Source organism: Diachasma alloeum, unplaced genomic scaffold, assembly GCF_001412515.2.
Source record: "Diachasma alloeum isolate Michigan unplaced genomic scaffold, Dall2.0 Dall_scaffold_00198, whole genome shotgun sequence".
NCBI lineage: Eukaryota > Metazoa > Arthropoda > Insecta > Hymenoptera > Braconidae > Diachasma > Diachasma alloeum.
The window spans coordinates 709853-734670 of record NW_021680363.1 but is presented as its reverse complement, the minus strand read 5'-3'; the positions used below and the strand labels follow the sequence as shown (position 1 = coordinate 734670).

General features: G+C 39.9%; 3 protein-coding genes across 4 annotated transcripts; 2 read left to right on the top strand and 1 right to left on the bottom strand.

Moving 5' to 3' along the window:
- Positions 1-1508: 1508 nt before the first annotated feature.
- Positions 1509-8514, top strand: LOC107048907 (nascent polypeptide-associated complex subunit alpha, muscle-specific form). 2 transcript variants are annotated; one of them, XM_015272354.1, is made up of 7 exons: positions 1509-1622; positions 2212-2295; positions 2801-3436; positions 4404-5098; positions 6334-6783; positions 7708-7746; positions 8263-8514. In XM_015272354.1, the coding sequence occupies exons 1-7, from the start codon at positions 1577-1579 to the stop codon at positions 8371-8373; spliced, it is 2061 nt and encodes a 686-aa protein (XP_015127840.1). In that variant the 5' UTR covers positions 1509-1576; the 3' UTR covers positions 8374-8514. The 2 variants fall into 2 exon arrangements, with proteins under 2 accessions (XP_015127840.1, XP_015127841.1); XM_015272355.1 differs by lacking the exon at positions 7708-7746.
- Positions 8515-8812: 298 nt separating this feature from the next.
- LOC107035532 (GPI ethanolamine phosphate transferase 3) lies at positions 8813-16715 on the bottom strand. The gene is made up of 6 exons (XM_015253001.1): positions 16505-16715; positions 13375-14518; positions 11247-12697; positions 10892-11062; positions 10063-10477; positions 8813-9060 (listed from the first exon to the last, which is right to left on the bottom strand). Exons 2-6 carry the CDS (start codon positions 14481-14483, stop codon positions 8997-8999), a joined length of 3210 nt encoding a protein of 1069 aa, XP_015108487.1. The 5' UTR covers positions 14484-14518; positions 16505-16715; the 3' UTR covers positions 8813-8996.
- Positions 16716-17516: 801 nt separating this feature from the next.
- Positions 17517-21117, top strand: LOC107048830 (collagen and calcium-binding EGF domain-containing protein 1). The gene is made up of 6 exons (XM_029126849.1): positions 17517-17548; positions 17997-18338; positions 18719-18977; positions 19288-19515; positions 19940-20106; positions 21068-21117. Exons 1-6 carry the CDS (start codon positions 17517-17519, stop codon positions 21072-21074), a joined length of 1035 nt encoding a protein of 344 aa, XP_028982682.1. The 3' UTR covers positions 21075-21117.
- Positions 21118-24818: the final 3701 nt, after the last annotated feature.

The window sequence follows — 24818 nt, the reverse complement described above, 5'->3', positions numbered from 1 at the left end:
TTAGATTCCGCGATATTCATTGAAAACTGGTCAATAGTCAAAATTGACTTGTACGGTTTTACCACTTCGCTACTAAATTAATTAGGTACCTTTGTAATTTATTCATATCTCGTTACCAAATCATGGAATTCGAATAAATTAGGTCTCATTTTTAAACTTCAAAAAACATCTTCAAAATGAAAAAAAAAATTCTTGAGTTTCACTCTGCAGATCTTGAATTATTGATGATTTCAATGGGTCATTTTACCCCTTTCCCCCTACCGCTAATCTAAAGTAATATCGCGAGACATTTTTCACTAAAAATTCAATTGCCTAGAGAAAAATTCTTCGACTTTTACCCAAAATTCAAGCCCTTCCGAGGTGATTTGATTACCCAATCCAATGAACCGTTTTTAGTCATCAATAACTCAATATCGGTAGAGTGAAATTCAATACCTTTTTTTTCATTTTGAAGATATTTTTTCAGGCGTGAAAATGAGACCTGATTTACTCTAATAGTCGTTTATTAGCCCCAATCCCTCAATTGACTACTAAATTATTTTTTATCGATTCAAGTAATTGTTCTATTGAGATTTTTCAGGAAAAAATTGTTTACTCACGATTAGTTGTGCTTGCCATGGCTTGACAGTGACGACTAACTCGATTGTCTTCTTTTATCCCCGAAATAAAGGACTTAACAATGAAAACATCTGAGGGTAGAATATCAAACGCGAAAAAAAAACACGAGAGCATTTTTGTTTTTGTTCCGAGAATTTGAATTTTTGAAAAGTCGATTCGGAATATCCATGCGGATACGATTTATTTCTATTTCCCCATTTAGTAATGAAAATGAAAATACATGAATGAAAAAGGTAAATGGCAGTGTATTCACTCGCTACCTCGGTAATTTTTACCGTGGATACACGGGACGTTTTCCCGTCGATTCAAGGTAATTTCTACCGTGGATATAAGGGACTTTTACTTCTCAAATTGAATCGAGACAATAAACTAGACATATCGAATCAATTGATAAGTGATATGCAGATAGTAGACTAGTAAATAATTTTCTCAAAATATTAATTCGTTGAATACGAGTATCAGTCAGTTAGATTAACGCAAATAAAAAATTAAATAAATAGTTTCTTACATTTTATGTGAACGTTTTCTCAAAACAAAAAAATATATTTTTATGCATAAAACAATTATTAAAGTTCATGAATTATTTGAAAAATCATTAATGACAAAAAACGAATGGATGATGATTTCCAAAAAATTCCAATCACGATATGAGAGACCCAATACGTAATTTCTCCTCTCGTAATAAGAAACTTAATCCCCAAGTGTTTGTGCCCAGCGGTATAGAAATGTATTGGATTATTTTAATGAGCTGAAATTGTTTCGATGAGAGAGTACGTCACGTAAAATAATCCCCGACGAGTCGTTTGGGGGTGGGGGCCAGGTGAAGAGAAAAGAATGGAGTATAAAAGGTGAGGGGTTTGATGATGGCAGATCAGTGAAGAGTGATAAGATGATTCGCCAACGATTTTGCCTAGCGCTCCTCGCTATCGTGGCGGTAGCGGCCGCTAAACCCCCGCCGATGAAGGGGGGTCCACCCCCGTGGGCTGGCTTTACTGGGGCAGGAGGTAATTTATTTATTTTTTAAATTATCGAGACGATTCTTCACCTCCAACTAAAGATTAACAAATACCTTTGCCGTTTTTGGAATTTTAATAAATTTGATTTTCCATCTTAACCCCTCACCCATAAACTTGTCATATCGGCCGGGGTCAATGCATGGTATCGACCTATTCCGTCAACAGTAAAAAATCATTTTCTCGAATTCCAAGAGACATATTGACATTTAGAAAACATATTTGGAAAGTCAATGGAATTGTCTCTGCAGTGAACTATTTTATTCTATTGGTTTTTTTAAAGTTAACAAACCTCGTTAACAATAAATAAATTCATCTATCAGTGTGAGGGTCAAACAGAAGTGACGGGCGAAACAATCCTGAGAGTCAAACTGTCATAGTGGCTCAAACGGAAGAGACCCTTATGCCCCTTTGACCCCCCGACTGTTTTGCTCGTCTCTCCCCTTCGACCCTTGTCATCGTTAGACTCCAGTCAAAATCTACAATTGATCTTTAGAATTGAACGTTCACTCCTGACACCAATAATTTCAGAAGAGATCCAGGAATACATCAAAGATGATAAATATTCTTTCCCTTCCAGCATCACCCTGGGCTGCTTACGGCCCACCATTACCCTGGGCTGCAAACGCACCACCATACGCCCCATTTGGAGTTGGAAAATCAGGTAGACCCATTGCATCAAATTATCGAAACGAAACTGAGGAGCTCCAAATGCAATAATAACACTAATAATAGATTATATTTCATCACGCTGTGTGTAAAGTGCCATTTTACGCACGCACCGTATGCGCCAAACCGCACTTCACGCGCATTGTGATGAAAAAAATGGGGGACACTCGGGGAAAAAGTGTCCGTAAAACGAGGTTTTACGGCAGTGTAGTGAAAAATAGAATGTGTTGCACGTGCGTGCGAAAAAGTGGATCTTTACGCACTAGTAACACAATAGACTATTCTGCACGGAGTGCGTAAAGTTTAAGGTCATGCAAAAAAGTGAACTGAAAGTGGGTGAAGCAAAGCTCTACGCACGACAATTTACTTTATGCACGACCTCTGAGTTTTACGCACGCCGTGCGCGACACCGGCGTTTGAGGCACATTAAGCCATTCCAAAAAATGAACTTTACTGACAAACATGTCAAAAAAAAAAAATTCGTAATTTTTTGCTCTCAGCATACGCCAGATCATTGGGACCAGCAGTGGCCCCAGGAATGAGCACGATCACGGTCCCCTACGTTCCCAAAGCCTCTCCCTTCTTCCCGAAATTTGTGGACCCTCAAGCGATGATCGCCAAAAAAACCGACATGCTGGCGAACTTATTCGGAGGTCTTGGACCAGTGAAGTATCCGATTGGAGAAGTCCCCCTCGCCCCGGTAGGGCCATCCCCCGCAGTGGCCTTCGGTCCCGCCAAGCCCTTCCTCTACGCCACTAACGACGCCGCGTCCTCGAAGGACCCCTCTGACCCTCAGGAGATCCTCGGAGAGGACAAGACCACCAACGAAGTGAAGCGCGGCGTCTTCGGACCCAAATTCGGCCCCCCGGGGGCTGCCTTCAGCCCGTTCGCCTCGAAATTTGGCCCAGTGCCCCCCAAGTTCGGCCCCTTCGGCCCATTCTCCGGATTCAATGCCGTGGGCAGCTCCGATGCTGACTTCACTGAAGACTCTTCGTCTCGGAGAAAACGCGCGATTGTTGGAGTTGCTCCAGAGACACCGAAGAATCTTGGCCCACCACCTCCATACCCCGGACTCAGCTCCATCCCCGAAGAACCCGAGACAGATGCTTCAGGAGTCCCGAAACAGTACCTTCCAGGTATTTATTATTCTAATAATTCCGGTCGGTGTCTCGTATTAAAAAAAAATGTTGTTAAGTATTAAAAATTTTTTCATCTCGTATTAAAAACAAATTTCCTTCTTCGAAAAATTCTCGTAAACTTCTATTACACGTCTGTAAAAATTCTATCGGAATTCTATTAGAATTCTCATGGAATCCTATTAAGAATTTATTTATGGATAAAAATACTCTCTTGACATTTATTTCTTTTTTTTAATGGAAAGAAAAAAATAAAAGGGAAAAAGTTGGATAGTTTATACTCTAAATTTTTTTTTACGTGGATACGTCTATGGTTTCAATATGGCGGGTCAGTTTTGGGAAACGGTCCTTATGCGCCGCGCCATCTATCGGAATTCTAGAAAATTCTAGACATTTCGAGGTACTTCGAGAAATTTCGAAAAACATTCAAGGAGTTTCTAGAAATTTCGAGGAAATTCAGGGAGTTTTTGGAAAGGTCGAGGGAACTTAAGGAGTTTCTAGAAAATTCGAGAGAATTCAAGGAGTTTCCAGAAAATTCGAAGGAATGCAAGGAGTTCCTAGGAAATTCGAGAAAGAAGGAAAGACCATGGACGTATCCACATAAAATTACAGCTGTATACAGCCACCTGGAATTTTTATAGAACAAATCTCAATCCAAATCTATTGAATAACTTTTTTTTCTATGGTATATGAAGGCCGGCGGGGATTCATAGTTCTGAATAGAAATTTCGTAGAAAAACCTAGCGAATCCGCTAGAAAATTCTATTAGTTCTCGGCTGATTGTATTGAAAAATGAGAAATGTTCAATGGAAAATATTCTACAGAAAAAATCAATAGAACTCGATTTTCTGGATCTTTGTTCTTGAGATATTTTCTATAGAAATTTGTCGCGTCAAATTGTCAGAATTTTGTCGCTGCAGAATGCCAGGAACATATGAACCAATTACTGAATACCATTCCATTCCAGGAATATTCGGTCCATTCGGCCCGTTCGGTCCAGGTCCCTTGGTCGATCCCAGCATCTACATGACCAAGAAAACCGCCTTCCTGAGCACCCTCTTTAGCAACCTGGCGACCAGTACCCCAGCCCCCCCGGGAACTGTGCCAGATCCCACAGCCCCCAAGAGCACAATCGTTCCCCCCAGCTTCTGGCTGCCCTTCGCCGTCCCAACGGAGTCCGCCCCAGCCCCCGAGGTCACCGACATGCCCGTCCCCAAGAGCACCATCGTCCCAGCGGACTTCTGGCTCCCCAGCTCCGTCATCCCAGGACCGACCGAGTACACAGACAAGGTGTCTCAATTCTTGGACAAACTCTTCGAGAGTCTCAAGCTGAACAAGACCCTGTCCTCTTCATCAGGGACAACTGACGACTCCACGATGCCGAAGACTGTGGTCGCCAGGTCTGTGGACGAACTCCAGACAGCTAAAGACGCCATTGTTGACTCCATAATGGGAGAGCTTGGCTCCATCAAGACTGACATGTTGAGCACTTTGGATGACATGATTGTGGCGCAGAAGGCGGCAGCTGCTGCTGCCCCATTCGCCAAGGCCACCAAGCCTGGTAAGGCTGGCAAGCCCTTGTCTCCATGGGCCGCTTTGTTCGCTCCGCCAACCGTCGACCCGATGCTCCCCTTCAAGCAGAAGATGATGATGCTCAGCCAGGTCTTTATTTATTCGCTAATTTATTGATCTTTTTTGACGTGAATACGTCTGTGGCTTCAATATGGGGGTCATTTTGGGAAACGGTCCTTGTGCGCAGCGCCATCTATCGGAATTCCACAAAATTCTAGACATTTCGAGGTAATTCGAGAATTTTCTTGAAATTTTGGAAGAATTTAAGGAGTTTTCAGAAATTTCGAGGAAATTCAAGGAGTTTCCAGAAAATTTGAGGGAATACAAGGAATTCCTAGGAAATTCGAGAAAGAAGGAAAGATCATAGACGTATCCACGTACAATTACGGGTGTATCTTTGATACGCCTGCATTTTATTCTCGAGTAATTTGTGTATGAAGACCCGAGGACTCGGGGCTGCACACATGAAAAAATTCAACAGAAAACCTAACGAATTCGCCAGAAAATTCTATTGGAATTCTATAGGCATTCTATGAGATTTCTATAGGATTTCTATTGGAATTCTATTGAAAAATTCTATTTGTTTTTTGCGCTGATTATACTGGATATTCAATAAGAAACAGTCAATAGATTTCGAATTTCTGTTTAAATTTTTCTCTTAGATTTTTCATATTAGAATTATTGAGCATAAATTTTCCAAGTTTTTTCCGCTGGATTTTGTTTTGTTTTGCATTGCAGAATCCGAGTGGAAAAAACTTGGAAAATTGATGCCCAAGCATTCCTATAGAAGAAATCTCAAGAGAACAATTCAAACAGAAATTCGAAATCTATTGACTTTTTCGTATGGAATATCCAATCAGCGCCAAAAACGAATAGAATTTTTCAATCAAATTCCAATAGAAATCCTGTAGAAACCGCATAGAATTCCTATAGAATTCCAATAGAATTTTCTAGTGAATTCGCTAGATTTTCAAGGAATGGCCAGCCCCTCGCCCGAGAATGAAAATACATATGAAAAAATTTTGTAGAAAAACGTAGCGAATTCGATAGACAATTCTATTGGATTTCTCAAATTAACTTCTGGTGATAAAAAATTGGTACTCGAAATTGAGGGTCACAACGATCATGAGGGGCAGAATGAGAGATAAGGGTCATTAGGGTGAGATTAAGGGTCACAAGAGTCATGAGGGTCAGAATAAGAGTTATAAATGCGAAATAAGGGCCATTAGGGTCAGATTAAGGGTCCAAATAAGGGCCCTTTATTTTTTCTGTTTTACCCACGAGAGAAACCTGAGAAATTTACGATGCAACTGTTCAATCTTCAGCTCTTCGATATGTTAACGGGAATGCAGAAGAACATAACTCAAGCGATCGAGGAGACCGTCAAATCTGCTTCAGTTACTGAAGCACCAGCTGCAGCCCCCGCTCCATTTTCTTCAGGCGCTGTCATGACTTTCAACACAACTCTTCTGGACGCCATCAAGGCCAAGTTGGACAGCTTGGACAAGGCACCCGTCGCACCGGTTGTTTATCCTTACCCGGGGCTCTGGGGTGCCTACCCTGGGGGCTACTCTCCCTCCAGTGCTGCCAAGAGGAACGTCGAGGATGAGGATTACTATGATAAGGATCGCGAGGATGGGAGCAAGCACGAGAAGAGGGGAGTCAAGATGGCGATGCACCAGGGGTACCAGAGCATGCCTCCTGGAGCTATTGAGACTGTTCAGGCTGGTGGGGGGTCTGTTCCCGGACACCAGGGGGGCGGTATCAAACTTTTCGTAAGTTTTTTTCTCATGATTGTCGGGGTTAAGGGGAATATTATGACGGGAATAGTGATTTTGCTTCTGAATGGGAGCATTGTATTCGTCAAATCCGAAATTTCTAATTTTTCGTGTGAGGATAACTTATTTTGGCCTCAGGAGGAAATAAATAGGATGTAATTTAAAGTCGATATTCTTCCCAATGTCATTTTGATCGAGTTCGATCATGAGATCGATTGAATCATCTGTTGTTTAAAACTTATTTTGAAACCAATATTTAGGGAAAGTCCAAAAATTTTAACCTTGGGGCAATGTTGGCTGCCAACGGTGGGGCATTGCGGCAAACAAGGTCGGTACAGTGTTGGCTACCAATATTGGGGTATTGCTGCCAACGTTGAGGCAATGTTGGCAGCCAACGTCGGGACAATGTTGGCTACCGACATTGGGGTAATGCCAATGTTGGAGTAATGTTGGCTGCCAACGTTGGGACAATGTCGGATATCAACAGTGGGGTAATACCAACGTCGGGGCAATGTTGGCAACCAACGTTGGGACAATGTTGGCTACCGACATTGAGGCAATGTTGGCAACCGACATCGGGACGATGTTGGCTACCGACATTGGGGTAATGCCAATGTTGGAGTAATGTCGGCTATCAACATTGGAGTAATACCAACGTCGGGACAATGTTGGCTAGCGACATTGTGGTAATGCCAATGTTGAAGTAATGTCGGCTGCCAACGTTGGGGTAATGTTGGCCGCCAACATTGAAGCAATGTTGAATTCAATGAATCGTTGAATTCAATTTAAAATTCATCACCATAGAAATTCCATCCGGAAGCAAATGCCCAACTTATTAGCAAAAATATATTGACTATATCCTGATGAGAGAAATTTCCCATTTGTTTTAATTGTGACTTGAAACTGGGAATATGATTTCAGATACAAATGCCTCCAGCAGATTCATCGGGATATGAAAATGTTAGTCTCTTGGTTATTCTCGAAAATTCTGATGATTCAATTTGGATTGAAGTGGTATAGTTCTGGTGATCTCAGTACTGATTGATTTTGGAGGATAGCATGAAGATTTCACTTTCCTCACAGAATTTCCGATTAATTCTTTCATGACTGTTACTCAAGTGTGCGATTTTTATGAATATCTTCGTAAAAAGTTCAACTTTCTCGCGCATTCCGACATTTTTCATGGAATGTTGTACCACTTCAGTACAGAAATCAGTCTTCCTAATTAACAAAATCCCTCCCTCCACGTAAAAAAAATCATAGAAAATCCTAGCGCTTTCTGTATTAAATCCTATTAGAAAATTCGATTTTTTGTGCGCATTCTATCGAACACATGTAATTTTCACGTGTATGAATATTGATCTTTCCATAGAACTCATTCTATCGGGATTATTTCTTATCATATTACCTATCTTTTTTTTACACCCCATTGTCCCCATTATTTTCCTGATGACGATCCTCTTTATTTTACTCCAGGAATCTCAGCAGAATGACTACGAGGACTGGGGCAAGCAGTGGGCAACCGAGTGGGCAGAGAGCCTCAAGAGCCAGAACGATGGTCACAGACATCATCACAACCATCATTAGGAGAGATTCCACGTCATAGGTCACACAAATGGATAAACCGTAAACTAGCAAAGTACAGAGTAATTTCGAGTTAGATTAATTGATATCATGTAAAATTCATGAGTTATTATCGATAATAAAAGTCGTTAGCATTTGAAGTCATTCTTTTTGTTTTAATCAGCTGATTTTTCTTTTTCCATTATTAATTCAACAACTGGGATCTTCGGGTCAACAATAGCATACTGACGCAATCCTGCATCAAGTGCGTTGCGAGTGTCAATACAAGCTGCAATGCATTGCACGCAGGGTAGCGTTCGTGTGTTCACACGCAACGATTTGGGGATTAAAATTAATACAAAAACTTTGCGAATTCGATAGCAAATTCTATTAGACAAATTATTAGATTCTGGAACTATTATTATTATTTTATTATTATTATTTATTTCGAGAAAGACAGCATAGCTGGTACAAATCTCATGCAAAGTAGAGTGACGTGGAAAACGGCGTGGCGACTTATATAAACTTTGAATGTAAATAACAACTTATGTATATATATGCGTATGTACACAATGCCCTCGCAAAACTATCTTTAGCTGGAAATCCCCCAAACATCAATCAAACAACCCCCTCCGGCTCTATACGAGTCAGTGAGGCCTTGAGTGGCTAGTAGCCCCTAGCCCGTGGAAACCCCATCGGTCACCTGCAACACTGACAAAAAAAAAATAAAATAAAATAGAATAGAAGAGGAGAAACAGCAAATGAAAAGAAAGAAATATCAGCGCCCCTTGACTCAGGGCCTTATCACGCCAGTGCCCCGTATCTGCAAAGCCGCCCTCAACTTCAACAAATTAGGAAAATTTCATTTTTTTTTCTTATTGAACATGTCCGATAGAAACTATTCCATAGAATAATCAGTAGAGTTTCGTCTTTCTAGATAATTTACGCTATTGAAATGTTTTTCAGAGAAATTTTTCGCATCAAATTTTCTAAGTTTTTTGTTTGATTCTGTTCAATGAGAGAAAAACTAAAATTGAGTGAGCAAAACTCAGAATATTTGTGTCAAGGAATTCATGTGGAAAATTTCTCAATGGAAAAAGTTGTGAAGAAACTTTCGTCACAAGATTTGTTTTTATTTAAAAACAGAAACATTTTGTATATTATTGAATATTCTATTTCACCGATGCTTCCGGTTTAATAGGAAATATTTTACAGAAAAAATCAACAGACTTTGATTTTTCTATAAAACGTATTCTATTCAAACATTTTTCTCAGAAATTTCTCAGATTAAATTTTTCAAGTTTTTTCGTTCGATTTTTTTATAAAAGGGTAAAAATGAAAAAAAAAATTCTGAATATTTATGTTAAGGAATTTCTATGCAAAATGTCTCGCTCGAAAAAGTTGTGAAGAAATATTTTCAAAATTTTCTAAAATGCGTAAGGAAAAAGGTCGAAACGTGATTTTTTTCCATTCGTCACAAGACTCTTTATTTAAAAACAGAAAAATTGAGTATACGTGTGAAAAAATTCACGTTGAAATACTATACAATATGAATCAGCCTATCATTAATTAAAATACAACTGTTGGGATTATTACAGAGTCCCGTAAAAATTGAGTCTGGTAAATCGCCTGAGGAATCACAAATTTCACTTGTTTCACCTAAAGTTACTGATTCTTGTCTTCACGTTTGAATTTTTTTATTAAACTTATCACCTGGCTTTCGTCACTCTAGTTATGAGTTTCTCCACTTGATTATCAATCCTTATAACTAGGAAAAATGAGGCGAGAATGCTCCCGAGGGTGACGAGAAAGCTCAACCCTTCGAAAATCAACTTTGGAGCGAAGATCTTCCAGACCATGAGGTGACGACAGTGAATCGTCGCTGCAAACATGCAAGCGAACACTCGGAATCCGTGGAAGAGAAGGTATCTTGATGATGTGTTGAACACAGCAGTCTGAAATGCACTATCTTTGTCGAAGAGAATCAATTCCCCTCTCTTCATGTCCTCGTCAACTCGGAATTTCACTTTCGCTAATTTTGGAATCATCACGAAAATTGTGAATGGCGAGATGATCAAGAGGGGAAGAGTCAGACCCATTAGTAAATGTGAGCCAAATGTATTTATTCCTAAAACAGAAATTTAAAGAATGGAGATTAAGATAAAAATGAGAATAGGTTTAAAAACAGTCATTTACAGAGAACACATCATCAACCTGTTCTTATGTTCATGACAACTATAATTGATTTCATAAGTTAGACATAAAACAATCATTTTTAGAATTCCTTTTTTTCTGAAAACACTCAATGACTAAAAATCATTTGTTTGTATTCGTAACAAATTTAATCCTTCGGTTCACGTTTTCTATTTTTTTTCATTCTATTTTTCCTTTCTTCTACAGAGAAATAAAGATTTGATTTTTAGGAACACTGATTTCAGCGATTTTCAGTCATTTTTATCACTGAAAAGTCTCGGAAAATCAGTGACATGTTTCTGAAATTCGAAACTTTTTTTTCTCTATGATTGACATCAAACGAAATTACCTATCAAAACAGCTGGAATAATATTTCCATAGTAATGCCCTCCAGTTCCAACGAACGCAGCATCCCAATAAATGGTCGGAAACGTCGGTTGATGCCCAGTTCCATAAAAGAAATACTCGGCAATGAGGAACCAGCAGAAAATTGCTGTGTCCGGCACGTGCATGAGTTCACCTGGAAAGGAAAATCACACAACTCCGAAATAATTTATGGACCTCATATTTTTGTTCCTGTGAATAGCGAAATACAATTGACGAATTCTTCTTCTTAATTCTGGCGGCAATCGGGAGTAGAAAGAAAACTTTCGTAGCATCAATGAAGTGACTGAAATACTGAAGCCCTCAAATTAAATACTCACTAATATCATTAGCATTCCTGAACCTCTCCACCGCAACAATCCCCAGCACGACAGTCCCCGTGACCACCAGCAGCAAGACACTTGGAGCTAGAACGTTTCCAAGCAGCAATGCATAAATCAAACTCCCAAAAACCCCAAGTGATACAAAAGCAGCACTGTAAACAGTCCCAAGCCCGTAAACCACAGGAATATCATCCTCCCCGTCTCGTTTTCTGTTATAAAAAAGTTCCTTAACTTTATCAAACAACTTGGGAACAATGTTCTCCCCCTGATAAACATTGAGACTGTCTCGATTCCTGGGCAGCAGAAACACTTGCAGTGGTTTAACAAATATCACAACAACAGCCAGAATGACACAGCAGTAGACGACGAGAGCAAAGCCGTTCATCTGCCAGGCAAAGACAAACTTGATTCTAGGATCTTTGGGTAATCTCTGAATAACCCAGTAGCTCCCCATGCAGACCACCATCAGGGGATGGCAGTACCTCGCCAAAGTCGTGCTGGGGGAGAATCCAGACAAGTTACCACAGTTGGACAGCCACATCCTGACGATTGTGATGTACAACGCCAATCCAACGAGTGTAAAAATCAGAAGAACTCTCTCGAAGTTGTTGGACGTCATGGACCCCACCTTTCCCAGGATGACAGTGGTGCAGGAGTCGCCCAGTTGCTCCTCCCTGCACCGCCAGAAGTAGCTGGAGGCCCTGATCGACACTGAGATGATGAAGCCCAAGGTGATCAAGAAGATCCTCTGCTGATAAGGCTTCGACCTCTTGTGCTTCTTCTCAAGGTTCTCAGGCTCGTCATTGATCGTGTAAACCAGCACCCAGATGAGGGTGATCAGGAGGAACGAGAGGACCTTGTCCTCGTGCACTACATAGCTGTTGGAGAATAATCCGCAGATAGTCAGCCCCAGGATCACCCTCAGGAAGTAGTTGTATTTCTTGTGTTTGGAGTTGGTGTACCACGTGTCTGATATGACGTCCCAATTCTGGATCACGAGGATCGCAAGGAGAGACACGGAGATCACTCCGGAGACGAAGAAGTTCGTGTTCTTGAAGTCTTCTAGGATTTTCAGGGAGTAGAGGGTGTAGACTATGAAGGCTCCTGCGAGGTTTCCAGCGAGGGAGATCCGGAGGAATGATGATTCTAGGATCTTCAGCATTCTGGCTTGGGGGATTCCAGTCAGGATCAGGTACATGAAGAAGAGGATGCAGAAGGAGAGGACGAGACCCTGGGACATCAGGTTCGCGTCGAACTGCACCCAGATTTCGAGGCACGAGTCTCGAAGGTACTTGAAGTAGGTGGTGGAGGTTTCTAGGAAGGTGTGGAGACTCTTGTTGTCTGTCATGTTCTTCAGGTGCTCCTGGAGGTCTTTGTAGAGTTTGTCAAGCGTTTCTAGCTTCTCTTCGGTGAATAGATAGGTGTCCGATGAGTAAGCTTCGATGTACCTGTTGCGAGGCAAACAGTCTTCTCAATTTTCGTATCAAATTGAACTATTAATTATTATGAGTTATTATATCATTCGTCGATAGAATATAAACTTGAAGGTACATTTTGTTTCTACGTAAATCTGGGATTTTATGCCGTAAACGGTCTCAAGACTGAAACGAAAATTTAGCTCGAAACGATTCAGAATTTATTTTTTTTTAGTAAAAAACTCGACCCGTGGGCCCTCGTGGTGACTGCGAAGTTTCTCTTCTCCTACGTTTTTACTCCATTTTCTTTCCTCGCTCTTTGATATACATTTTTCTATAACTAGTGGCAGTCAGTGAGCAAGCAACTGCGAAGTGGAACATTTCACATTTCACATTTCAGCTTCAGAATAAAATAAATAACGCTTTTCTAAGAAAAATAATTATTGGATAAGGTATTAATGTACTATAGACATGAATTAATGCTTTTCTGCAAAAAAAATGAACTAACAATGTAACAAAGTGATGAAAAAATTTTCTGTAAAAACTCGACTTGAATGTTCAAAGTTCTTTCAAGATATAATGATAGAAAAACTTGTATAGAAAGATGAAAATCTACTGATATTTCTATAAAAATTTTCGTTTTTTAAATATTAACATTTTTTAAATATCAAACTCGCTATAATTAAAAAAAAATTGAAGATAAACAGTACCTTTTCGTCTGGACAACGTTCCTCCACACAGCGTTCACCGTATACCAAGGATGCTCCGAAACCGTTCCATTCCTGAATTTCGGCAAAGCATCAAGTATAACAGCTCCAATATTAGAAAACGGAATAGGCGTCCCCAAAATAGCCGAAAACGTCGGGACAATGTCCACCTGATTGACAGTTCTAAAGTTCTCCATCTGAGTTTGATCCTGCAGAGGTCGCTTCGAGTAAACAAACATGGCAGCTTCCACCTCGCTGGGGGAATCCCCGCCGTGGTCCCCGGATTCCGTCATTCCGTGGTCCCCAACGACGAACAGAACCGTGTGATTATCGAGAACCTGAACAATCTCATTGATCAGTTCGTTCGTCTCATTCAGCTTTCTGATCATCTCAGGATGATTCTGTCCGTGTTTGTGACCGCAATGATCCACCCCCAGGGTATGTGCCACCAACAAAGACCAGTCTTTTCTCTGGAGTTCGAAGAATATTCGATTTCTGACGTCACGATCCACTGTATCTAGATCAAAAACGTTGAATGAGGGGGAAGGAAATTGTCTCAGAAATTTATCTGGGAATAATCCTGTCCAGGTGTCGTCGCCCATGAAGACGACGCCATTTTTGTTGTTCTGTTCGATCAGATTGTCCTCGTCGATCTCTCCCGTTGAGAAGCTTGAACTGATGTCGATAAAGGTGGGGAGGGTTCCAGTGGTCAAGGCCTTTATCCTCTGCATCGTCGTCGTCGGGGGATCCGCGATGCTCTTGAATAGTCTGGCATTGGTGGGCTCCTCTGTCAGGAGTCTGTGGACGATTGGAACTTTGTTCCGGTGGAAGTTAACGTCTGGAGGGCTGTCTGTCCACTTCAGGAAGTCATATTTCAGTGCGTCGATCACCAGGAGAACAACTCGCGCTCTGGGCGGCAAGCAGATGTCTGGGAAGGAAGTGAGGTTCTCTAGGAGGGACTCTGGGGAACAGGAGAGACAGGGGGTGCAGTTGGTTTTCTCGGGGCGGGAGATGCGGGTCAAGAAGAATCCGTCGATGAAGAGGAAGAGGCCTCCGGCCATCAGGTAGGATACCCAGAGGAGGAATACGAAGTATGACCAGAGTTTCGGCATTTTTGGCGGGAGGACACACGTGCTCTTGGTTTATTCTGAAATAACAGGGTTGCAGACTGTTAAGAATATTCAAGTACAGTAGACTCGCTAGTTGCTCGTTTTCCTCTAATCCCCTTCTCGAACGCTCGAGAGTTGGCCCCCGCTCTCGGTCGCATTAACGCATTCCTTTGGCCTTCGTACGTAAACACAGAGGTCCAAATAATTGGATTCGAAAATAAAACTATTCTTTCCCTTCATCTTTCTGAGAACTTGGATCGGCATTGGTTGAGGAGTGGAACCGGCTGAACCTTGCTCATTTCTTGGAAATGGTACCCCTACAGCCCTTTTGATGTGCAACTAGCGAGAGTCTACTGTACCACACTATAGATTCAACCATTTTCAATCATCAAATTTGTCGATTAAATTAACTGAGAGAATTTTGAAAAAAATGATTATTCAGCGTCAGTCAAATTATATTTAACACCGAATTATTATTTTTTTAACATTCGTCATTTATAAATAAATAATTGAAATTGTTAGAACTTTCAGAAACCTTATTTTTTGAGGCATGAAATCGATTCCTAGTAAAATTCTGAATGTGAATAAATTTGCTATGATTACGAACGAATGATTTTTATGGTGAAAAATTGATTGTTCATAAATTATTTGTATAAAATGCTCGTGATTTTGAAAAATTGCAATTTTTTACTTATTTTATCCATCTTCCTCCAAAAGTAACCTCTTCCATTTTTTTCAGATTTAATATATTAATTCAATACCGGCGACGGTAGCCAAAGTGGTTAAATCGCTTAGCCGGACGGCGGGAGCCGGGAGGCATGGGTTCGAATCCGGCTTGGGGCAATTGGGATTTTTAATCTTTCGGAAACCGTCGAACGGAAGTCTAGACACCGAGAATCATCGGAGAAATGGTAGAAAAACATTTTCCCTGGTTTCCCTTGGTCACCAGGAGAGTATACGTGGGGTTAGCGCTCCTGGGGTACAATGCGATACGATTGGAGAGGAAGTCAGCCCATCAAATCGCAAATATGTAAAAACTCGAATAGGGTATAGGGGAGGTAGGGGCAAAGCGGACCCCCGGGGCAAAGCGGACCCCTTCGAAAAAAAAAAGTGTGGGGTAAAGTGGGCCCTCACATAAATTATTGAATCGAGTCGCCAGAATTATTCTAATACGTTTTATAAAGTGAAATTTACTACCTTGACTAAAAAAATATGCAATGAGGGCAAGTATAAATTTGTGTGAGCTCCTGCGGATCTAATTGTGAACAAAAAATGTGAGTTTTTGATCGACAGCGATTACATTCTATCCAATCGGTAGAACAACATGACAATGACTCCTGACAAACGGAAAATTAAAATAATTTTTAAAAAACAGAGGGTCCACTTTGCCCCAACATTAATTTTTTTTTAAATTTAATGACAGATCTTAATTGCAATTCTAATGAGATTATGATCTCCACGTGAAGTGCATTGACTCATTAGAATTTAAAAAACTAAACGATTCGCTTAGAGGGTCCGCTTTGCCCCTACCTCCCCTATATCATAAGGGAACTACATTGATTCAATTCATTATCTTCAATTTTGCTATTTCCAACAGATTTATCTAATCCCAATCAACAAGAATTGAACATTTGTTATCTCAAAAAATTCCAAATATGGATTTTCTAGACAATAAATTTCATTTATCCCACTACTTGGATGAAAGTGTGTAATTTATCGTTAGAAAAACGTCTACAGTCAGAATTGTCAGTATCTCACATTCAACAATATCAATAATTGATAATTAATTTTTTTTTCTAATTGCAATAATTAATATTAATTCAATCCATTATTTTCTATTTCATCCCAATCAACCGATCTTGATTGAGCCCAATCATCAAAACGGTAACATTTGGACTATCAAAAAACCCAAAAAAAATATTTTTCTGACAATTCAATCCTGAATTTCACAACTGGGACTCTCCCACCACTTGGCTATCTCTAATATTCACCACTTGGCTATCTCCAATATTCTATTTACTCACTGGTTGTCGAGTTCTCATAGTCAGAATTAGAGTATCACTGCATTTTTGCTTCAGAGTTTTGGTTTTAGGTTGTCTCAACAATCACACCCGTACCTGCCCGGTCTTACTGTTCCGTTTATTATCATTGTTACGTAATTTCGGAGAGTTGTGAGTCACTTATATTTCGACGATTTCGACGCTTTTTGGGCACCCCAGTTGGAGAGTTTTTCGGCCAATTCACGAACTAATAGCGCCAGGTGGCCATCCACATTTCAATGGATCAGACAAGGATAGCATGCATCTGACTGGAGATGCAAAATGACCGTCATTTTTCAGACCGCGTCAAATGACCGAAAATGACGGTCATGTGACGGACCAATTTTCTAACTACAAATGATGGTCACGAATAATTTATAAGCGAATTGTTGTCAAAACATCTGTATATCGATCAGATGCACAATGACGGACATAATGACCATTCATGACGGACATAATGACCATTCATGACGGTCACATGACCGTCATATGACCGGTCATGTGACGCTTTTTCATCTCCGCATCTGACTATCTTTATTCAATGGCAGATGGAATGTGTGACCCCCTGATGCCATCTGTATCAGTTCTGCAAAAATTACCTAATTTCCCTTCTCGACAGGTGGTAAATGGAATGGAATCCGAGACACACGAGAGATGGCGCTGGGAAGGGGTTTGAGGGACTCGCCAAGAGTACTTGGGGTCATTCAAAAATAGAAAGAAACATGCATCGCATTCAATTAGGCTCATAACGTTTTTTCTCGTTTTTCATGTTTTTTTGCTGTTTAGGAGTTGTGAAGAGGGGCTGACTGAGCGCACCAGAATCATGGAGAATGGCTCGGAATTGAACGCAACCAGCGAGTCACTGCGTTATACGAGTATAAATGCATTGAGATTGTGTTATAATACAGCATTTTTTTTAGAATCGTTTTCAAAAAGTTTATACTATTTTTTGATTGTTATAATTGACTGTAAAAAGGATATTGCAACTGTTTTCGTTATGGAAAATATTGTGTTTGTTGTTCTGTTCATGTGAGTACATATCTTTCGTAACTTTAATTTAATTGCTTTTTTTAGAATCAATTTCCAATAATTTAATTGAATTTTTTTATAATCCTTATCGATTGTAATCAAAACATTTCAACAATTTTGATTGAAAAATTGAAGATAATTTTTCTATTGATTTTTTAAATTATTTTGTAATTAACAATTATTTAATGAATGATTTTTAACAATTATATACAATTTTTTCATTATTGTAATCAACCAAAGCAAGGATATTCCAACTATTATTACCATAAAAAATACTGAAATTATTTTTCTGTTCATATGAATAAATATCTCCATTAAAATAAATTCCAGATAATTTTTCTATTCATTTTCAATTGAATAAAATAAGAGAATCTATATTTATAATTTTTGCAAAATTGAAGAATTACATTTGTGATTGATTCGTCTGTTTTCTTTTATTTATTTTCAGACTGTCGTTGATACTCGGGGGTTTCGGAAGTGAAGAAATAAAAAAAGAAATATCCGACGAAGGATACGTGATTTCTTCGACCGCGGAAAGTCTTCCAGGCTTGACAGCCTCCTCCGAGACCCTCGAGTGTCCATCGAAAAATGCTTTCCGCGTTAAATACAAGTGTTCGAATGCGGAGGGCAAGTGGGTTGATTGCACGAGGGCGCACTGCTGTCCAGGATTCAATTTAATCGGCGGCAAGTGTATTGCCAAGGACATTGATCCCTGCACTCTTAATCTGTGCGAACAGCGCTGTGACGTCATTCTCCGAAGGGTCGTGTGCACTTGTTGGAATGGATATCGGTATTTGGAATTTATTGTTGAGGCTGTCATTTTTGATAATATTCACTCAGAAACCAAATTAGCTCTGCCGAAAAAGTATATGTTGCACGTGAGAATATTTCATGGAGTGGAATTTTCATTGAAGATGAAGTACGGTTGCGACATTTCTCTACGTTTTTCTCTGGAGCGTTTAGACATCTTTCGTATGAGAACAAAAATTTATGTAAAAATTTATGTATAGAAATAATTCGTATAGAAAATTTCTATCCGATTTTTTCATACGTGCATGTAAAACTGAATAGCAATTGGAGATCATTTCAGATTATCAAAATAAAAAAAAATAAGATCACGTTCGAAAGATAATCCACTCGGGCCTTGAAAAAACACTTTTCTGAGTATAGATTCAATCCAGAGCGTCAGAAGAAAGGGGAAAAGCCAACGTGTGTTGACATCGATGAATGCGCGGAAGGGACTCACGACTGCGAACAAATTTGTGTGAACACACCAGGCGATTTTATCTGTAAATGTAGAGAGGGCTTTTCTCTTCACGAAGACAACAGGACTTGTGGAAAATTTGGGACTACAAGTAATAAAGGACAAGCAGAACAACTTGACAATTGTTTACCCAGTTGTGGAACTGTTTCTCTACTGCAACAACAGGTACAATTGAAAAATAGCGAAAGCGAACAAGTTCTCAAACAAAACTTGTTTGGGCCAACAAAATCGTTTGTGCTAGAATAGTATATTGTGTTATTGTGTAATAGTATCTGGTGTTACTACACGGAGAGAAATTTTTGATGAAAAATTTTAAAAATTTCCCACTTCGCTACTGAATTATCTAGCGAATTCGCTAGGTTTTTCTATAAATTTTTTTTGTGCCCAATACTAAAGAGAAATTGACTTGATTTGTTGGACAATTTTTCTAGTATCGAATTGAATTTGAACTGAGCTGTGACATGATTTTTGATAGGTGAAGAAACTTCAGGAGAAAATATCGGCCCTAGAGACTGCTGTGAAACTTTCGATGTACTCATCACCCGGGACAGAGGCACGTGCAAGTGCCTCCAGTACCACCAGCGACGAGATCCACACGGCCTCAGCTGCTTTTGCAGATAATGTGGGGGATAAAACTTACTCGGTTCTGGATAGTTTTGTGCAGAGTGGCGGGGCCTTCTGCAAATGTCAGCGTGGACCTATTGTAAATGCTACCATAGCAGCTCTGAAACTTTACACATGCCTTTTCCATCATTTAAAGAATACGTAAAAAAAGAAAAAAATGGCTGTTTTTTTATCCTTAAATAGTTACTTGAAAAATTGAAAATTTCGTGCTCAGCGATTGTATCAGAGCTCGAGAACAATAAGACTCTCCTTCCGTTTCACTCCCCGGTGATCTACACACGGAACACCTTAACTACTAGCAAATATTCATTTTGTTATAGTACTCCACCGTTCGTTAGTAGTTAACAAAACTCATTAACAATCAATCGGTTTGCTCGGCTCTCCCGTTTGACCCTTTCCATCATTTCGCTTTTACCAAAATCTATAATTTGTTTCCACATTTTAATTACTCAATTTATTTAATGTAATAATTAGCTTTGAAAATCCGACGATTGGTTTTCTAGGGACCTTCAGGACCTGTCGGAGTCACCGGACAGAAGGGTGAACCCGGTGATAAGGGTCAGAGGGGCCAGAAAGGGAGTGCAGGAAATTTCGACTTCTTCCTTCTACTATTAGCCGATGTTCGGCATGATATCGTTCTTCTCCAAGAACGAGTTTTTCCAGGTGAAACGTAAGTTTCTCTCTTCGACAATCGACATCTCGTGAAGATAAACTTTGAGTTCAACAATCCAATGCACGGAGAGAAATATTCAATAAAAATTACGTATCTTTTCCGTGATTCCGGAGCGAAATGTGGTTGTAGGAAATTCTACGGAATTGTTACGGATTTTTTCCAGAGCGTTGCGTAATTTTTATTTGAACGAGATCGGCCGCGCGTGCTGCGCACGCGCCCTCTCATCTCCTCACGTAGTGGCGCTTCGGTTTTAGTCTTACGATTACGCTTATTCGAGATTGTCGAGATATTTCGAGATCGATTTCCTTTCTCCTTTTTACGATAGGAGATTTCCTGTGAAAAATTACGACACCATCACTTAAATTTTCTGAGTCTATTCCGTAATCGGTGAGCGAATTGTGAGTTCTGTAATTTTTACCGAACATTTCTATCCGTGTGATTTTTTTGGTACTGCTTTTCACGATTTTTTGCTCGTGTGATTGGCCAATCCTCGTCTTCGGCGCGGATACCAATTTCACGCATTGTTAAAAATTTTCCACTGAAATTTCTGGTATTTCTCACAAGTAACATGTCCACTGAAATTTTAACGAATTTTGTCATTGAAAATTCGTCATTTCATATAAAAAAAACGTGGCAACTGTCAATTTCAGTTTCATCATTCCCCGAAGAAATCTCTCCTTCAATTCCAGGGAATTTGACAGTAAATATTCATTTTCAGTTGAAAATTTATGTAAATTGTGGAATTTGTGGAATTGTGTATATATATATGACGTGAAAAAAATATTAAATTTACCACTGAAGAATTTGAAATTATGTCACTGAAGAATTTGAAAATGCCGCGTGTTTTTTTTGTGAATAACTTCGTGTCACATATTGACCAAACAGAATTAAGGATTAGCGGTCCGGCAGTTTCGAGATATTTCGACATAAAACAACTTCACGTTTCTTTCATCTTTAGTAAATAGGACTCTCCCGGGTAACCTGTTACCCTGAGCTGGTGCAACTGGGCCTTATTCTGGAAAATTCAGTCAAATTTTTTTAACAATGCACGACTGTAAACCCCATGGCACTGGCCCTGAAATATACCCATTTCAGTCTCCCTACATTCGATATTGAAACGATTCTGAAGAAACATCGGTCCGTCGAGGCTTCCAGTCCACCAGAAACCGGTGGAATTCAGAACTTCGAGGGGACGAGAACTGTTCGCTTCTCCGATTACGCGACAGGAGATGCTCCCGAGGCTTCTGGAGATGAATGGGAGCAGTACTGAGCATGGAGACAAACCATCTCTGTTAGGATGGCCATGTGAACCTGGGAATCCTGAGGAATAACAGAAATTGGAGGATCGTCATTGAACGTGGTGCAACGGGTTGGAAGCTCCTGTTCTGCGCGTGCGTTGATCGCAACAGTTGCCAGTTGCAATTCTGTATCGCATTGGCTCCAGAGGCCTCACTCAGCCGGCAGGAGATTCGAGGCACTACCTCAGTCACCACGCCCCGATCCTCCCATGATTTTACTTCTGTATACATTAGTTTTTATTATATCACAAAAAAAAATACTGGAATTGCCTATAAAATATACTCAATTCAAGTATTTTTTTTCCGTGATTGAGACAATTATTGGAAATACCGCTGACATTTTTTTGTCAACATTTATTAGATATTTTCTGTAATGATGATTCAATAAATGATTCGATTATTGGAAATTATGGGATCAGGGAAAAGGAAATAATAACTTTGACACCAATCACAGAGATTGAGTTGGAGTTGAGCATTTATTTTAGTGGTCCTCTCTTCACGCTTTTCGGGAGTAGACTAACCTTCGACAATAGAGACCTTCGTAGAGACCTCAAGTACCATGTGTTTCTTCTCTATGGTATTCGGTGACGTCGACTGTAGCATAAACAACTGCATACAGACCACACGCACCCACCACTCTTATACTAAGAAATATGTACAGTTTAGAGAGGCTACATTCCTTAAAAATTAAATTATTATTTTGCTCATTTCAATATCGATTAATTAATTATTTAATTTAATCATGGAACAATTGCCGACATACCGACGTCGGTGGCCGAGTGGATTAGACGCAAGTCTAGTGTGCGAAAGGTTGTGAGTTCGATTCCCCGTGGAACCGAATTTTTCAACGGAAGGCTCCGGCGAGCGGGAGGTTGCTAATAGAGGAACCGCCTGTACCGGCATGGGTTTTCTGTGGTTTCCCCAGGCTACTTCTATGTTCTATAGAAGTGCGAATGCGGTACAGTGTAGAATCCACAGCCGCATGCATAGGGTTGGATAGAGTGCCGAATGGGACCCGAAAAAGGGACTCCGAGCCTGTAAAAAAAAAAAAAAAAAAAACAATTGCCGACAAATTCATCTTTCACTATTTACCGTAGAGCGTGCGAATATACACTTCCAAAAGTGTAACCTATCTCCGTGACGATCAGGACCAGATTAAATGTCTACCCATCGTAAATTCATATTTTCAGTATTTTATTTTGCGAATTTCCGAGAATTCAAAAACAATGACTTCTCCAGGAAAAACGGGAGCATTCATTTAAAGACTTTCGTAGGTAATGGAGTGGGGGGAGCGCTCGCGGGCCGAAAATTTCCCTAAAAATATTTAAACAAGTGTTACCCGCCTGGAATTCCTCCCAAATTCATTTTTTTTAATTCCTAAAAACCCAAAAATACAATTTCTTCGCACCCTATTCACACTTCAAAACCCACAAATATCACATCACGTGACACCACTGAGTCAAACCCTCCGCATGGCATCAAAATATGTCGGCATTAGATTTCGAAAGGGAGAAACGAATCGCCACGAATTTTTGTGGGCAGTCTGCCCCCCTCCCCAGAAACCGAAGATGTATATATGAGTTTTCAAATGCTGTGTTTGAAGGGTTGCTGATAATATATAGCGTTTGAGCGTTTTAGCTTTGACCATTTTCCCGCTCTGTCCGAATCCATCACCCCAGTTTTATTCCATTTTCAATGTTTTTTTTTATTATTAAAACTCTCAGGACGCCAACAGTTGGGGTAAAATACATATATTTTCCGGAGGGAAGTGGCACATAATTTTCCTCTCCTCGTGAGAATTCACAGTGCTGACCACAGTCGATGGAAAAATAATATACTCCCTTCGGAATTTTTCGACGAATCCGCAGTGCACACCGTCTAGTCGTTTCGGTACCGTTTCGCAATGTGCCGGATCAGCGGACGTGAAAATGAATATGTGGAGAGAGACAGAATGGGGTGAAAAAAAAACGTTTGAACGAATATATCTGTGTGTATATATATCGGCGCTGCTTCTCCCAACGGGTCCGAACAGTCATTTTTTTTTAGACAGATATGCCCTTCTGTCGTGTCGATGCCAGGGGGCCATTTTCAATTCAATCTGTTAAAAGCCAAACGTCAAAAATCGGAGGTATATTTCATTTTCGGGGTATACCGTGGAGCTTCTTCAATTTATATTCACTTTTACGGATATTTTTTTTTCGTAATGAAAATGGAGAATTTTTTGCTTTGTTGAATGGTTGAATAAATTGTGAAATGATTGTCTTGGTTGTAAAAATGAAAAGAGGAATTTCGTAGAGAAGTTAGAGTCGCTGGTAAGTTCTCTTCACTCTGTAATTTTCACTTCTTCACTCAATAATTTTTTTAAGGAACAATTCAGTAGCGAAGTGGTGAAACGGTATAAGTCGATTTTGACTATTGCCCAGTTTTTAATAAATATCTCGGAATCTAAGGAAGATGGCAGAATTTTTGTTATAACTTTTTTTGTAGAGCCGATTAAGAGCTATAACAAATGTCTTTACGAAAATTTCGCTATCTCCGTTAAATTCGGAAATATTCCTCAAAAACTCAACTGGGAGATAAGTCCACTTAAACCGTTTTACCACTTCGCTACTGAATTATACAGCGTGAAGGGCGAGGTGAAGGGTATAAGACTTATTCTGAGGGAATTTACTTAACACTACACTGGGCAATTTCATTCAACTAATTTTATTCTATCCGAGACATTGCCCATGGCTTTTTTTAGAAAAGACTAAAAATGTAAGAATGGTTGAAAATAATTTTGAAAATAAAAACAAAATTTTTGATTCTACTGCGTTCGATTCTGTTGACATTTCGCTTATGAATAGAAGACTTTCCTACCACTAAATTCCCACCCACTCCATGTCCTCCACCAAAAGTGCACTTCTAAAAAACGATTGAGGGTAGATCTCGGAGATTAAAACTCTGTTACAATTCCACCCTCACGACATTGTTTGGCTTTTGACAGTCTCTCTATATTCTTCCGAACAATTCTCCCGGGTACTACATCCATAGGAGCATACCCTCAAAATCTGATGGGGTATCTCCATCCGATCTAATCTTCTTCTGCAGGATTGCGCGATTCCTCGTTTGTTGGCAAACATCGTAATTCGAGATTATGTATCCCTCGAGTGTGTTCTCAAACAATGTATCTCGATCACGATAGTCGGATACTTTTTCTTTTCTCGCTCGATATAATACAGGACCGACGTTTAGGTCACATGGGTGATGGGAAATTCGGAATTTTTCGGGAGCAGGTACCTGTTGCCTCGAGGCAACTCCCTAATGCCTCGAGGGATTCTCAAAAGAAAATATAAATTTTCAACTTTGTTGGGGGACATTTACAGGCATGTCTATCCGGAGGTGCATCCAGACTCAGAACAATCATCCCAA